The sequence below is a fragment of the Pyxicephalus adspersus genome, chromosome 2, assembly GCF_032062135.1.
Source record: "Pyxicephalus adspersus chromosome 2, UCB_Pads_2.0, whole genome shotgun sequence".
Classification (NCBI taxonomy): Eukaryota; Metazoa; Chordata; class Amphibia; order Anura; family Pyxicephalidae; genus Pyxicephalus; species Pyxicephalus adspersus.
Window position 1 is genome coordinate 8,546,757 of NC_092859.1, and position 15,437 is coordinate 8,562,193.

General features: G+C 36.6%; 1 protein-coding gene across 1 annotated transcript in view; it reads right to left on the reverse strand.

Annotated features, from left to right (window-relative positions):
• Positions 1-5,408: 5,408 nt before the first annotated feature.
• Positions 5,409-15,437, reverse strand: part of LOC140322308 (uncharacterized) — a gene marked incomplete in the record, with an annotated part of 34,257 nt that continues 24,228 nt past the window's right edge. The window contains 10 exon segments of the mRNA XM_072398887.1: positions 5,409-5,766; positions 6,795-6,868; positions 7,427-7,539; positions 8,161-8,322; positions 9,978-10,140; positions 11,157-11,225; positions 12,188-12,336; positions 13,345-13,403; positions 13,495-13,616; positions 14,873-14,974. Of these exon segments, the coding sequence (XP_072254988.1) occupies positions 5,731-5,766; positions 6,795-6,868; positions 7,427-7,539; positions 8,161-8,322; positions 9,978-10,140; positions 11,157-11,225; positions 12,188-12,336; positions 13,345-13,403; positions 13,495-13,616; positions 14,873-14,974 (1,049 nt within the window).

Sequence of the window (15,437 nt, forward strand, 5' to 3'; positions counted from 1 at the left end):
GAAAATAATCTACAATATATATAAATACATGGAAATAAGGGGAGAATTTGGGGCTAATGGTTCTAAAGGAAATTGAGTCACAGAATATCAAGATGGAATTCAGGGTTTGTAAAGTTATGATAATGTTACAGAAGATGATGGCATGATTGTATTTGAATAAATGTTGATTTTTGTTCCTGAATATCACAAGAAATTCATGATGAATTTCAGTGTTTGGAGAGTTATGATGATGTTCCAGAGTGTGATGACATGACTATTCTTGAATAAATTGATTGTTGCTGAACGATGTTTTTGTTCAGGAATAAGTGCTGATTGTTGTTCTTGAAAAAAATAAGACATCCCCTGAAAATAAGCTCTAGTGCATTTGTTGGAGCAAATAATAATATGAGACACTGGAAACGGTATAAAAGACTGGGGCAGAGTAAAAGTAGTGGGATGTTTAGACATGTGCAAGTCAAGATAGCAAGGTCAGCAGTGTAGCAAATTGAACCAAGGCTTTATAAGGGTTTTTTTGCCTTCCCCTGAATCAACTATGTCTGTAGGAGTTTTAACTGGGATATGTTTATTTCCCTAGTGGTTGAACTTGAAGAACTTATGTCTTTTTGCAACCTATGTAACTATGTATCACTTACTAAAGCAGGACCTGTATGTTGGGGTCCCCCCAAGCTGCACATTGATCACAATACTGGTGAAAGAGTCTGTTTCAGTTCAAAACAACTAGCCAAAATATCCACGATAATTGGTTAAGGAAGTACACCATCCCAGGAGGTGCTCTAGTTGAAGAAGGATCCCTCCGCCCAGGGTTTTAGCATCATGTGCCGAGAGGAGAGGAAATTGGAAAAATACAGGGTTTGTTTGGGGAGTGCCAGAATGGTAGAAGAAAAAGAGGGGCTCTCTAGTTTAACACCACCAAAAAACTTTTATCTCCTTTAAATTAGTTTTGACTTGCAAAATATTTTATTAAGACTGGTCAGTTGGGGATTCCTGTTACTAGTGACTAATGTTGCTATTCTGATTTACCACATTCAATTTGGCTCCAATAGAATGGCTCCAACATTCTAGGAACTCTTGCCAGGCTTATAGCTCGGTACTTACAAGCTCATTACTTTTATTAAAACTGAGCTTTTAGGCACAGTATTACGGTAAATAGTGTTTAATGCTCCCATTGCCTTGACAGTTAGAGGAATCTCTCTAACGAGGACACAGATATCAATACATTTTTGTCCTTAGAACATTGATTTAGGACCGACATCAGAAATTTCTGGGCCCCATACTAGGTAAACCTCTTTTGCCCCATCCACCATGTTTAAAACTTCCAGCATTGCAAAGGTTAGGTTCTTCTGACTGGAGCCCAGTACAGAATAACCCATTGCACCCCTCTGCGGATGGCCCTGCATGGATTACCTGACTAATCTCCATGTGTTTCTAATGATGTACAGGTGTTATTGAAAAGGCCATTTCCGATACAATTCACATAGGTTTTTGTTCTTTAATTGGGATATAAATGAGGAAGAACCTTTATCATGATTGTAATGAATGTAATCCTTATCATTAGAAAATGTTTTTATGTGCACAACTTTCTCCAGCTTTGCTCCTTTCCTTCTCCCAACTGTAAAGTCTCCATTGTGTATCCCTGAGGAAGCGTAAATAGGCGAAACACGTCGGACAGTTCTAGTACACCCTTACGTGTTACTGGCTATGGTGATGTTAACCTGGCCACATTGCATAGAGCAGGGGTCCTCAAACTACGGCCCGCGGGACGAATACGGCCCGCAGAGGTTCTCCATCTGGCCCGCCGGCCGCCCAGGCTGCTTCTCCTGCTTGAGCTCTGGCTGCCTGCCATCTGCACTCCAGGGAACCCGGTCACGTGACACCACTGTTGCCGGGGTAACGCTGGAGCTGTCGGGCTGAAGCCATCAGGCAGAGAAGGTATGAGCAGAGCAGAGACTCACTGCTGCCTTCATTCCCTGCTCACTGCAGCACAAATGTACATGATCAATGTACATTGGTAAATAGTATAAACATACTATGCACATTGATCATGTACACATGTGCTGCAGTGTGATCCAGCCGATGTATGAAGGCAGCAGTGAGTGACAGGTAGCAGACACTGACAAAGTTTTTTTAGCAGCCCTTTTTTACTTAATAAAAAGTGTGGGGTAGTGTTGGGTGTAGGGTAGGGAGTATAAAAAGAAGCAAATTAATGAATTGCTTGAGATTATTCATTTGCATGGAAAATGCAAGATAAATTTGCATTTTCAATACACACAGTGAAAATTCAAATTTATCTGTGCATTTTCCATGCAAAGGAATAATCTCAAACAATTTTAAAGCCAAAGTAAACGCCACTTTTTTTTTTTAATGATCGGCAAGTGTGCTGTGCATAAAGTATTGTTCTTTCATGTTTTTTATACAATAAATACGTTTTGTGCAGTGTGCATAAGAATGTTCTCCTGTTTTTTTTCAAACTATAGTACTGCCCCCCAGACAGTCTGAGGGACCGTGAACCGGCCCCCTGTTTAAAAAGTTTGAGGACCCCTGGCATAGAGTATCATCTTGTATAACTTATACTGGTCAAGGACACCCTGATGATTTATTCAGGGATACACCATAAACATTGTGTATTGTACTTACATTTGTGTTTGGTTCTTGAATAGTGAAATTGTGTATGTAATTGTTTATTACACTTAATAGAAATCAAAATTGCCAACCAAAACACCTCCTTTTTTCTAGTGAGTGAGGTGTAGCATTATCCAATACCCTTAAGTGAGGGGAAGTGTCTACCCTTTCTTCTTCCCCTTTCTCCCAATGTTGACCCATGGTGGGACCATTTATGATAGTGGTCCTATAATGATGTCTGTTTTTTTAGAGTGTATTTTCTCTATTGATATGGCCATTGAAATATATGTATGAAATATACGTATTGATATACCCAAATAAATATATGTATGTTCCCACTCATTTTGCTTTATCATTTTTTCACAACCACATTGTGATATATTATGTAGAAGTTTAATGAAGTCCTTCAAGCCAGGGTTTTGGTGGTATGAACAATTACACTAAGGCAAAACCAAAGTTTGCACAAAAAGTTAGATCAAAGTAGGTAGTGGAAATTAAAAATGAACAGTCAAATAATTAAATATTGACTACAATAACAAATCACCTTATATTTGTTGGGTTAGCAGAATTTTTTTAATGTCAATTATGTCTCACCAACAATAATGCTTTACCAGTATATACTGGTATATGTATACCATATATGAGGTCATCCTAAAGGAATGCAGCATATCCTTTAACTGGCATCCTTATAAGGTAAAATGCTGGTTTAAGGGATGATCATTGGTCAGTACTGGTCAAACACTGGCCATTGTCTCAGTTTCCTGGATAGTTAAAAACACAGTGCCATGCTTAACAACTAGTCTTGACCAGAAGTAACTGTATGCAACATGTTTTTTGATCATCTGCCAAGCCATTAATTTGGAAGACTCCTTGGATGATGAATGCAACTCACTTCCGCAGCTAAAGCTGCGTACACACGGCAAATTTTTCTCGCCCGATAATCGGTATCGGCCAATTATCGGGCTAAAATCTGCCGTGTGTACAGTCGGTCGTCGTCCATCGTCCGACGACCGTCCCGGCGGATCCATGGACGACGACCGATCCTAATGAAAGGGAAGGGGAGAGCGCGCAGCAGGGTGCCGCTCCGTCGCTCTCCCCCTCCCCTCTCCATAGAGCATGAACGGTGCTGTATGTACAGCATCGTTCATGCATCGTACAGTCTTTTCTCGTTGGAAAGGATCGTGAAAGATCCTTTCCAACGAGAAAAATTGCAGGTGTGTACGCAGCTTAAGTATTTTTGTTATATCTAAGTCTTTGTAACTGCATTGTTATGTCTATCTATCTTATTATTAAATAGTATATTCAATCAAGTCTTTGTGTTATCTCTCTTTGTACACTTGAAATTGAACCCATCAATATTTGCATAAACTGTCACAAATTATATCCGTGACATAACAATATTTAACAAGAAAACGTGCAAAAACTAGGACATTTCTCTATTCTCTATTTCTATCATTTTTATTTTTTTAAAGATAAAAATTTAGAATTGTAAAAAAAAAGCATATAAAAACATAATATATTATCCAACCCTTTTTAGCCATTTCATGAGGCAAAAAGGATCCAATAACTGTTTATATCATAATGATAACCATGTATGTTATACATTATGTCTCACCTCAACGTGTTATCTGACAAAGGAATCAGAAGTTCCTTAAAACAACTTGTTTCCCTTGTAACACATGATGTGCATGACAGGTAAGTCTGATGGTTGAGCAATCCTAGCATGAGGCCACGTCCAGAGCCAAACAATCCAGGCACAGGACCATACAGCCAAGCCAGCAGCAGGACTTGTCTTCTCTTGTTATAGCCTATTCATTTTAGTTGCAAATTGGGGGATTTAGAACAAACCCCACTGATCTTTAATTTGACCAATGGCATTCACCATAATAAAGTGGTGAATGCTATGGACAATCTGTAAAGTGGAAATCTGTAACAGTATTGATCACCAGTTTATTGGTGAACAGCAAACTGTTGAAAAAAAATCGTTATTAAATTTGGTATTGTCACTAGAGCCAAATAATGGCACCTTGCCTTCCATATTGATGGCCACCATTAAAAAGTTCTCTCTGGCCCCTTATTTTGCTTCCAAAGGTGAATCTCTGCCCAGACTGTGCAAGCTAAAGTATTTACATATTTTATACAAGTAGTTAAAGTGCTTTAAAGGGCCCATATTTAGCTCTCTGTAGCTACAGGCATTGTGAAGAAATTCATTTTCAATATTTACACACGTTATAGCTTAGAAGTAGAGCTTTGAGAATGATGTACTTCAATCTGCATGAATGGTCTGGGATGGCTATTTTAAAGCTGTTAGCTGATAGCTTAAACAAAGATAATGGAGGTGGGTTGTTTTTGAAACCCAGTGTAAACCCCTGGGATTAATCTGTTTTTCTTCTTATTTTTGTTAAAGCAATGGTGATGCATTTCTTTTTCTGTTGAGTGTTTTATATATATTTAGTGTATTAAGATTGCATGAGCATTTCTTTTATCTGATGTATTTATTTTTATTTAAATACTTTATTTTTTAAACTTCCTTTCGTGTTATATAAAAAGTTCACCACCTCTGCCTATCAATTCTAATCTATTATTTAATTTGTAGATAATGATATATTCACCAGCAACTCCTTATAGCATTGATTGTTTCGATTCTGCCAAAAATTTAACCAAATATCACACCATGACAAAACAAACTTAGGAGCCTTTTGTAATCATTACATCAGTCATCTTCAGGTTTTTGTAAAAATAATAATTTAATTCTTAATATTTTCTTAACTTATAAACACTCTAGCATCATGAAAACTAAAAAAGGATAAATATTAAAAATACTTAAAAGAAAATTATACACAAAAGAAACAACAAAATGAGTAATTTCACAAAGAAGAATTTTCTTTATGAAAAGTAATGATATAGCACTATTCATTTTTTTTCTCCAAACATATGCTTTGGTAAGTACACAATGGAATTAAGTCTAGGTTCTTTGTCATCCTTTGGGCCACAGTATACCTTGGTGGTAATATAGAGTTGTTTGAGATTAGTTTTTTTGATGATAAATGTATTCTTTCCAAATGTATTCTGTTGGTTTTGTGTCTTCTTGTTTCAAAATGACTGGTTTGGCTATGCATAGGAAATCTGTGGCCTTTGGATCCTTACCTAGGGGGAAACAAGTAAAATAAGTGTCACAAGATATTTTTAAACCGACATAATAAATGATGAGAGAAAACAGTTGATACATTTTTACCTGATAAATATATATAATAAAATGTGTTTAATTAAAAATGTTTAATACAATGATAAATTACAAAGTGGGTTTTTTTTACTTTTTAGGTAGGAACTCTTCTAAATCAGGGAGTATGATTTCTGAGTGTTGGGGACCAGTATTCCAGCTCTCCTGTGCTACCCTAATAGGTTTTAGGGGGTCGTAGTAATATTTTAGAAATTAGCTTTAAGAGTGAAAATGAGCAAAGGGGAATTGGTTGGAAAGTGCCAACAAGGACATAGATAGCAATAAAACTCCTTGAAAATGGGTAGCTGAGCAATCTCCATATGCTTGCTATGCAGCACAAGGGTTTCTAAAAAGCACATGCCCAGCACAATTCACTTATATATTCACTCTTATTTAGCTAGAATATTTCTACATATATGAGTGATGAAGTTTTCATGTTATTATATTTATAGTTTCCAGCTTTGTTCCTTCCCTTCCCATGATTCAGGAAATCCAGGTATGTTCCCACTCATTTTGTTCCCGGTAACAGTTTTTTTTTCATAATATTTTTCTGATACATTGGTCTTGATTTTTTAAAGCTCTCCAAGACTGGGAAAGATAAACCAATTTGGGGGAACCTGGGTGATCCAGCAGACTGGAATGGATATGGTCCAGAGTCGATAACATTTGCCAACTAATAGCTAGGGATTTTTAAGAAACCCATTCTAGGTTTGCTGGATCACCCAGGTTCTCCAGTGAAAATTTTCTCCTGTCTTGGAGAGCTTTATCGATCAAGCATATTGTTATGTTATACCTTGAAGTTAAGGTTTGAGTGCCCTTTTCTACAACTCTTATGCAGAACAAAGTCTACTCAAGAAGCTAAGGGTAAATTTGATCTGGAAACAAAACCTAAACAGCACAATACAGACAGTCATATCAGAGAGAATAGACAAGGCAACTCAAGATTAGGCTATACCTCAACTGATGTGTTCACTGTATCCAGTCTTGGTCTGAACTCCTTACTAGACTGGCTGTTAGGGGGGGAAGAATCTAAAGACAAAAAAAAATGGAGGAATATTGTTATTGGGTTTAACAAAGAACAAAAATTTATACAGTGACAAGACTTTAGTAAAACATTTAAGAATGAATTCCTGCTGGTGAACAATAATGCACACATAAGGGAGTTGTAAGTCTGTCCTCCTCCTGCAGGGTGACACAGACACAAGGGGGAGCTATGAGTCTGTCCTCCTCCTGCATGTCCTCCTCCTGCAGGGTGACACAGACAGAAGGGAGCTATGAGTCTGTCCTCCTCCTGCAGGGTGACACAGACAGAAGGGGGCACTATGAGTCTGTCCTCCTCCTGCAGGGTGATAGACAGAAGGGAGCTATGAGTCTGTCCTCCTCCTGCAGGGTAATACAGACAGAAGGGGGCGCTATGAGTCTGTCCTCCTCCTGCAGGGTGACACAGACAGAAGGGGGCGCTATGAGTCTGTCCTCCTCCTGTAGGGTGACATAGACGAAAGAGAGCTATGTATCTGTGTTTACTAATAATCAAAATACATGGCTTTGAGATAGATCTTATGATACAGAATAGCTTGCAATCCTTACCATAGACATCTGGTTCTATTTGTAAATTTGCATTGGATAACCCACTTTGTGCCGTCCACTGATCATTGGTATCATGACACCACAGGTCATCATCATCTCTGAAGATATCAGGCCTAGAGACATATCATTCAAACAGGTAAACAAGCCATTCATAAAACAATAAAATATATCCGTACAATTTGTTTTTTATTAGAAGTATATTCTGCCACACTGCTCTGTCCGAACTACGAGACTAGAGGTAAAGTATATATGCCGAGCTCCTTGACCTTCTAATATTGATTTTCAGCTTTTTTAAAACAAAAAAGTGCTCCCGATTTTTTATTTTCTTTTCTCTTTAATCTATCATGGCATAGACACCAAGACACAAAATCCAAGCTGCAGACTGTGAGCCACATGCCACCCCTTTGTACTAAATGTACCATCTTCTGGCCTGAGCAGCCAACTAACTAATTGCTATAGAACCACATATGTGCTATGTGGGCCCTTTGGTAATAGCTGGGGCTGCACTAGAGGCCCCCTATATCAAGTAATTGATCAGCACTGCCATAAGCACCCTGCAAGTACAATAACTAAGCTCCCCACTCCCTACCACAGGATAAATTAGGAGTTTTTGGCCTACCAAAACATTACACACCTAACTCTTGAGTAAAATTTTCATTTCTTGTAGAATTAAATGACCAATATTCTGGTTGAATGTTACTTTAACCCTGAAAATGAAAAGCAACCTTACTTACCGATTCTTTTTTCGTTTTTCTCTAAGCAGGTAAAATGATACAGTGACAATAATAATGAACAATACAGCAACGGCAACTCCGACCCCTCCATACACGCCGGCTTTGGATATTTTTCCTGTGCAACTTGGACCTGTATAAATGTAGACATCTGTGCTTGGACACCTGTGTGAAGAAACATTATTTGAAAAAGTTATAAAAAAAGTTGAAAAAGTTAGTAAAATAAACCCAAAATAAAACCAAAGAATATGAGAATATCTAAACAAAAAAATATTGACATGGGATTCAAAAATGTTTTCTCCCTTGTAGTTACAATGTCAGGCTAGGTCAATCACTCGTATACAAAAATGAACCTAAAGATGGAGATTGCAAAGTCTGAGAGGTACTCCCAGAGTACCATTGCAAACATTGAACCATCTATATTTTCTGCAGGTATGTGGATCCCAATTCTCGCAGCCCAGCAGGCCTTTTGTGATATATATATATATATATATATATATATATATATATATATATATATATTTTTTTTTTTTTTTTTTTTTTTTTCTAGGCTTGATTCTTATTCTAGAAGGCCACAATATCTTTTGTATTAAAAGGTTTTTTTTTTTTTATCTTTTTCTGTGATTTTTGATCCTTGATATTTTAACAGTTATTTTATTAATATTACAGTTAACTGTCTTCAGTATGCCACTGTTCTGTGGGTTTATTCGTGTATGTTAAAGGGTCTGCATTTATATTTATACTTTACAACTGTACTAATAATTGCAAATTTTTTCATTAAGGGCTGGATCAGACCTACCTAGGGATTGAGAGATCCCATGTGGCTCCCATTGGTTGGCACCTTGCTAGCTGCTTGGTCTTAAAGAACCAAATTCTGCACAATTGACAGTTGGCAGTAGTGAGTGGTATTGGCACTGCTCACTGCAGCCCCCAATTATTAACTGCACCACAACCTCATGCCCAGTTTTTACATGATTACATTTTGTTACAATCTGGGGAGTATAGGGGGCTCTTATGTGGAAGACAAATAAATATGTCCGTCATTTTCCTAATTGGAAGTTTTCTGTGGGAGAAATATTGTGAACCAGCCAAGTGGTGCCGCAGTAATCTACAATATCATCAGATAGGTGGGTGGAGAGTCCCAACTGATTGTGTGGTAGACCCCAAACATACAGCCAAACACATAAGGAAATATTTCCATGAAAAATAAAAACAAGTAGTCCTGGAATTGATGGTATGGTCCCCACAGAGCCCTGATCGCAATATCATTGAGTCTGGTGGGGATTACATAAAGAGGGAGACGTAACTAAAATTGTTCTAAATCTACGGAGGAACTGTGGTGAGTTCTCTAAGATGTCTTGAACAACCTTCTGAGATCCTTAAAAAAACATGCAACCTAAATCAAAGAGAACTAATCCAGTTTTAAAGGCTAAGGGTGAACACACCAAACATTGATTTGATTTAGTTTTGTTTCTGTGATTGCAATTCTCCTGACATTATCCAGCCACCTACCAGTGCAAAAGTCATGTTTTTTATCTAGATTTCCTCCCATGTGATTTGGGTAACTGAATTTTTACCATATTCACTTAGCTACAAGGAATATGTCCTTTGCAAGGGGATATTTTGCTTAGTAGAGTGAACAGTACATGTTCTTTTGGTAAATCCACTCCCGTAGTTCTACACAGGGAGAACATCAAAAGTAGCTACCTCTTAAACTCTCGTTTTCGGTTTTGTTTTAGTTTTTGCTATAATACATAAAGAACAAAAACAAACCCACTATAGATTCTCTGTAACAAAAAATAAGAGACCAGAACACTTACAAACACTGTGGTCCAACATTTTCCTGAATCACACACGTGCCCCTATTACAGGACTTATAGTTTTTGTAAGCTGGATCACAAAATGACACGCAGGTCAGTCCATCAGATGTGACTGTTTCAAAGTAGAATTCTTTATATCCAGACAAAATGATGCTACAGGGATCTGCCGAAAAAAAGAAAATATAGGATTAGGTCAGCACCCTGTACCATTCGGAAGTAGTATTTCTAAAATTTGCCTACATCCAGTTAAAGTGCCATTTGCCCAAATAGTGGCAAATGTTTAGATTTTGTTTAGCAGAAAAGAAAGTTAGTATATGAAAAATTTAAATGTAAAAAATGAGTAACTCACAGGAATGTTGCGTGTAAAAATTGGGCTTGTATCTCCATTATCAAGGGCAGTGAGCATTCCCATTGGCTGGTGGTTATAGAGAGAAGGACTATAACTAAAAATTGGGCAGGAAAGGAATGCCACCAGCCAATGGAAATGCTCACTGCACTTTACCTTGATAATGGGCTTACAAGACCATTTTTTACGTGCAAGATTGTTGTGAGCTACCCGTTTTGTTCAGTGGCTAGCACTCTTGCAGTTGCACTGCTAGAGCTCAGGTTCGAATCCCAGCCAGGACACTATCTGCAAGGAGTTTGTATGTACTCCTTTTGTTTGGGTAGGTTTCATCTGAGCACTCCAGTTTCCTCCCACATCCCAAAAACTTGCAGTTGGGTTAATTCAGCAAAATTTGACTCATCTGTGTTAATGACATATGACCATAGTAGGGGCATTAGATTGTGAGCCCCTTTGAGGGGCAGCTGGTGACATGACTATGGACTTTGTAAAGTACTGCGTAATATGTTGGAGCTATATGAATACAAGTAAATAACATTTCAAAAATCACTAGCTAATGGAAGCACTCTATTATATAGCAGTCTATTTGCCTTGACAATAGGCTTACATGTCCAATATTTATATATGTTACATTCTTGAAATTAATGCAATTATTGGGCTGTAAGTTCGAGCAGTGGGCCTGTAAGTCTGTTGCTGCTCACAGTAAAAAGCAAATGCCTCCTGTATACATTGAATTAGCTAACTTTGACAACAGATCAGCAACATAAGCAACAGATCAGTCCAGAACAGAAATTAAACAAGTAACAATGTTCAAAGCCATCTGGCTATTTATTTACCTTGGGGTTTTGGAACTGCATTTTGTGTGACGTTCCCATAGTCTTCATCAAAAGAAAGACAATCAGAAGCTATAGGGAGAAGAAAAAAGGCTTAGTGAAGTAGACAGAAAACTGCTAACCCAAATTTTTACCATAATAGGTGCAATTAAAAACTAGGATCATGTTACACATTTCTGGTCCTGCCCATTGCTGGGCCCCTATTGGGAACAGGTGAGGGCACTCATACAGAAGGTTACCACCTACAATGTACCAGGAGGTATTGCATTATAACACTATTTCGGATAAGAGCTATAGGAGATCTATTCTCAGACATTTGTATTATATTTTTTTGTATGTTCTCTTCGCTTTTATTTCTTTCTAATGTGCTCTATGGTTCCACAGATGTACCCAGATGCTAACGATGATATGTTGTCTGTATCTACACCACGAGTTGTTTCCTTTTTTTTTTTTGCTATGTGGAATGTGTAACACACCTGTCCTTGTTTCCCGTACTTAACCTTACCCTGTTTTGTCTTGATTGGTTACTGTCTTGTTTTTGTTGTTAATATGTTTTTCAAAAAATAAAAAATGTTATAAAAAAAAAAAATAGGATACCTGGATAAAAGTCCAAGCAACCTCTTTTCTGCTCTTACCTACATAGTCCAAAACCCAGGACACATGGGCAATGGTTCATCTTAGTTTGTAAATGTTCATCTAAAGAACATTAGATTTAGCAAGCATTTCCAAGGAATTACCTAACTGAATGTGATTTATATAATATGGCTGTGGTTTACTTCTTTATTGGGTATTTTAAGTAATTAAAGTGTGTCCTTTTTTAACAGGGGAAAAGTTCGTGTTTTTTTTAACATTGACTTTTTTTGGGTGGACATGTGCTTTGGACCACTTTTTTATCCATTTACTACTACACCAAAAATAAGTACTCCTAATATGAGTAAAGTAAGTACCTGGAACCATAAAGTTCAGTATAAATATTAATTATTAAAGCTAAAAAAATAAAAGTAAGTTCAAATATGGAAACTCCTTAGACATACCATCTGCTGAGCAGTTTTTCTCAGTTTTTGCTTTTTCCACCTCAGCTTTGACCTCCTCAAATATATTATCATACTGCTCAGGTACAGTTGCATCTGGCTTGTATTCTATCTCCACAATTACTTCATGGTCTACAATAATACTGCCATTCCTGCCACAAATAAAGAAAACAGAATATTGTTGGTTGCTGCAAAAAGAATAACTAAATAATATTTTGATTTTGAAAATTGAGGGGCTGACCAATTAATCAATTGCACTTGGGTATCCAAGGTTGGACATAATCTACTAAATGGCTGTTGGAAGGCACTTTCATTTTGAAGAATGTAATGACCGCTAAAGGAATCCTCTGCCATGCCAAATTATTTGTTTTGTGCTATAAATTATATGTTTTTTTTTAATTATTTTTAATTTATTTTACATTTTTTACAACATACATGAAAATTACATTCTGCATAAGTAAACTGTAATTTCAAGGTGTGCACTTGCTTCTATAAAGCCAAGCGAACATTGTTTCAAGGAGTTTCCAAATAATAAAACTGTCAAGAAACACTGCTATAGACATTTAAATATTTACTTATCCCTATATGAGTAACTAAGCTTTAAAGAAATCCTCACTGACCTTTGTAGTTATGTCTATTATGATGCAATTCATCATTAAAGTGGATATTTCTTCAAGCAATGAAGTCCTTCTGGTTTGATCTCAACACTCTGCTCCCTCATTCTTTACCTACTATTTCTTTCCCTCATTCTCTCCCTCTATTCATCCTGTGCAGTAGATCTATGTTTACAATACAAATTAGAGATGACTTTCTCAATCTCTCCATAATGAGGGAACCCTTGAAAAAACTTTCAGGTCTTCAGGGATTCCTTTTACATTGCTGGCCAGTGGAAAGCATGTCACCCTTACGAATAGCCCAAAAGCCAAAAATTAAAATTAGTGTGGTAGGCTTTTATGTCTCTGGAAGAAGAGGAAGCTGAAAAAGTAAAAGTGAAAGGCCTCTGCTGCAAAATGGAGATCAATTACTCCACAGTTGTGACAGCTACAGAGATCAGTGAGGGCTTGTATAGTTTATATAATGTTTGTTAACAATATAGAAAGTTAATAGTTGTTGTCAGAGGTCTGGCCATAACCAAAAGACTTTGCTGTTCATAAACTTACTTTATTTCTAAAATAATCACATCTTTGTATCCAGGGACGTTGGAATAGACTGACCACATCTGGATGGAAAGACAGGATAATAATCAATCATATGGTATGCAGATCATTAGATACATCAAATAACTTTTTTGTTATTTTCTGCTTACTTACCTCTTCTTTAAACTGGGTCTCAAATTCTTTATATTCTTCTGTCGTGGTGTCCTTTAGATTCTCTGTATAATTTTTATTAGTGATTCTCAGCTCAACATTCACAGAAGTATTAACGGACTTGACTGTGGGACAAAAGGAGTTGGAAGAAGTATTTTTAAATATTTCTAAACGTATAGTCTATGTTTAAATTGTATATAAAGTCAACACTTGTTCAGCTTTGGATAGAGTATGTAAGAGTTAAATCCTTCAGCAAGTTATAATAGTGTGTGTGGCTCCACTGGTAAGATTCATCCATTCTTTTTGTCTTGATGACCAGTGAAAGTGATGGCAAATTCAAAATGTTAAAATGCCTAAAGAACAGGAAAGGAAATCTTCCAAGGGGGATTTTGTTTTTTTTGACAGCTGTTTAACAGAGGATCTCCCTTATTTTGACAAATATGTCCTCTTATTATGTATTTCCATATCAACATATCAGGGATTTAATGTCTCACATACAATATCCAAAACTGAAAAAAACAAAAGTTTTAGCTCTATACAGAATTCATGGCTTTATGGCAAATCCTAGGTAAAAGCTTTCAGAATTATATAACTACTTGCACCATGCATGGTTTGGGGTACACCTTATAAAGTCTGGTTGCAAGCTAACTTTGAATAGGAAAACCATGATATATATATATATATATATATATATAGTTCAAATCTGTATCTATCAAGAAGTCAAATCTTATTTTTATTAAACTCTCATTAGGTTGCAACACACCTAATATACTTATGTAATAGTTGTACCATGTGTCTGTCAAGCCTGTAAATTCTTTAGGAAAAAAGGGAATTTTAATTTAACTTGACCTTTTCACTACAAAGAAATCTTTTGCTGAATGAAACCCTAGCTATACCTTTCTTTTTTCTTATTTTTCCATATACACGCATAAATATTTACATGGATGTTGGTACTAGCACCAATTACTAGTCCTAAAGCTGTAAACTCTTCAGGTCAAACTTATATTCTATGTATTCTTGCCTATAGGTTAGATTGTAGGGTCTACTTGGAGGTCCAGCATAGCAAAATGTTGGTGTCCTAGCCAGGACTACAGCTTCACTTACTGATCATCTACTGACCAAAGTTGTGAATAAAGGACAGCAGCAGATTTCTGAGAACAGCCATTAATAAGGGACAAGGCACAAATAAACTTGAAACATATAGGTCCAAAGCATAACCCTTCACAGATATATTGAGCATGGAGAAATGGAACAAATGCTGCTAAAAATTTTACAATATTGAATAATTGCATGGAAATATATGGAAAATATATACTGTAAAAAATATACTGTAACTGCTAAATAATGAACTGATCTTCTTAAGTAACATTCAGACACTTACCAGGTGGGACTCTATCTATGGTGTTCTCACAGAGAGTCCCGTAGAACATCTCTGGACAAATACACTTAATTTCATCACGGGTACCTCCATTTCTGCAGTCCGCTGTGAAAGAGAATGTAAAAGTAAGTAAATATACAGATAAATATGAATTACAAGTATCATACTAATACTATAATATTAATTTTGGACAGTTGTATTATTTGCCAAAGTTTATGTCCATTTTTTCGGAAAGATTTGTACTCCACCATGCAGAAAAGCTCTGTCTAGCTGGAAAGAGACCACATATTTATTTTATCTTTACACGTACACGTCACTTTTTGCATTATTCAAACAATCGTATCTAGTGTCTGTACAATATTAGTGGATTATATTTGAACGATCGTATCGTTACAGCATGTACAGAATCGTGCACTAAATGATCGTTCTAAATAACCATAATAATCATTGATCTGTCGTTAGTCGTTCCTTTTCTAACAATTATTGCACATGTGTACCTAGCCTAACTCTCCTAGTGCTGCTATATAGGGTATCCTAAATATGTGAACTTACACTGGGTTTATTTAAA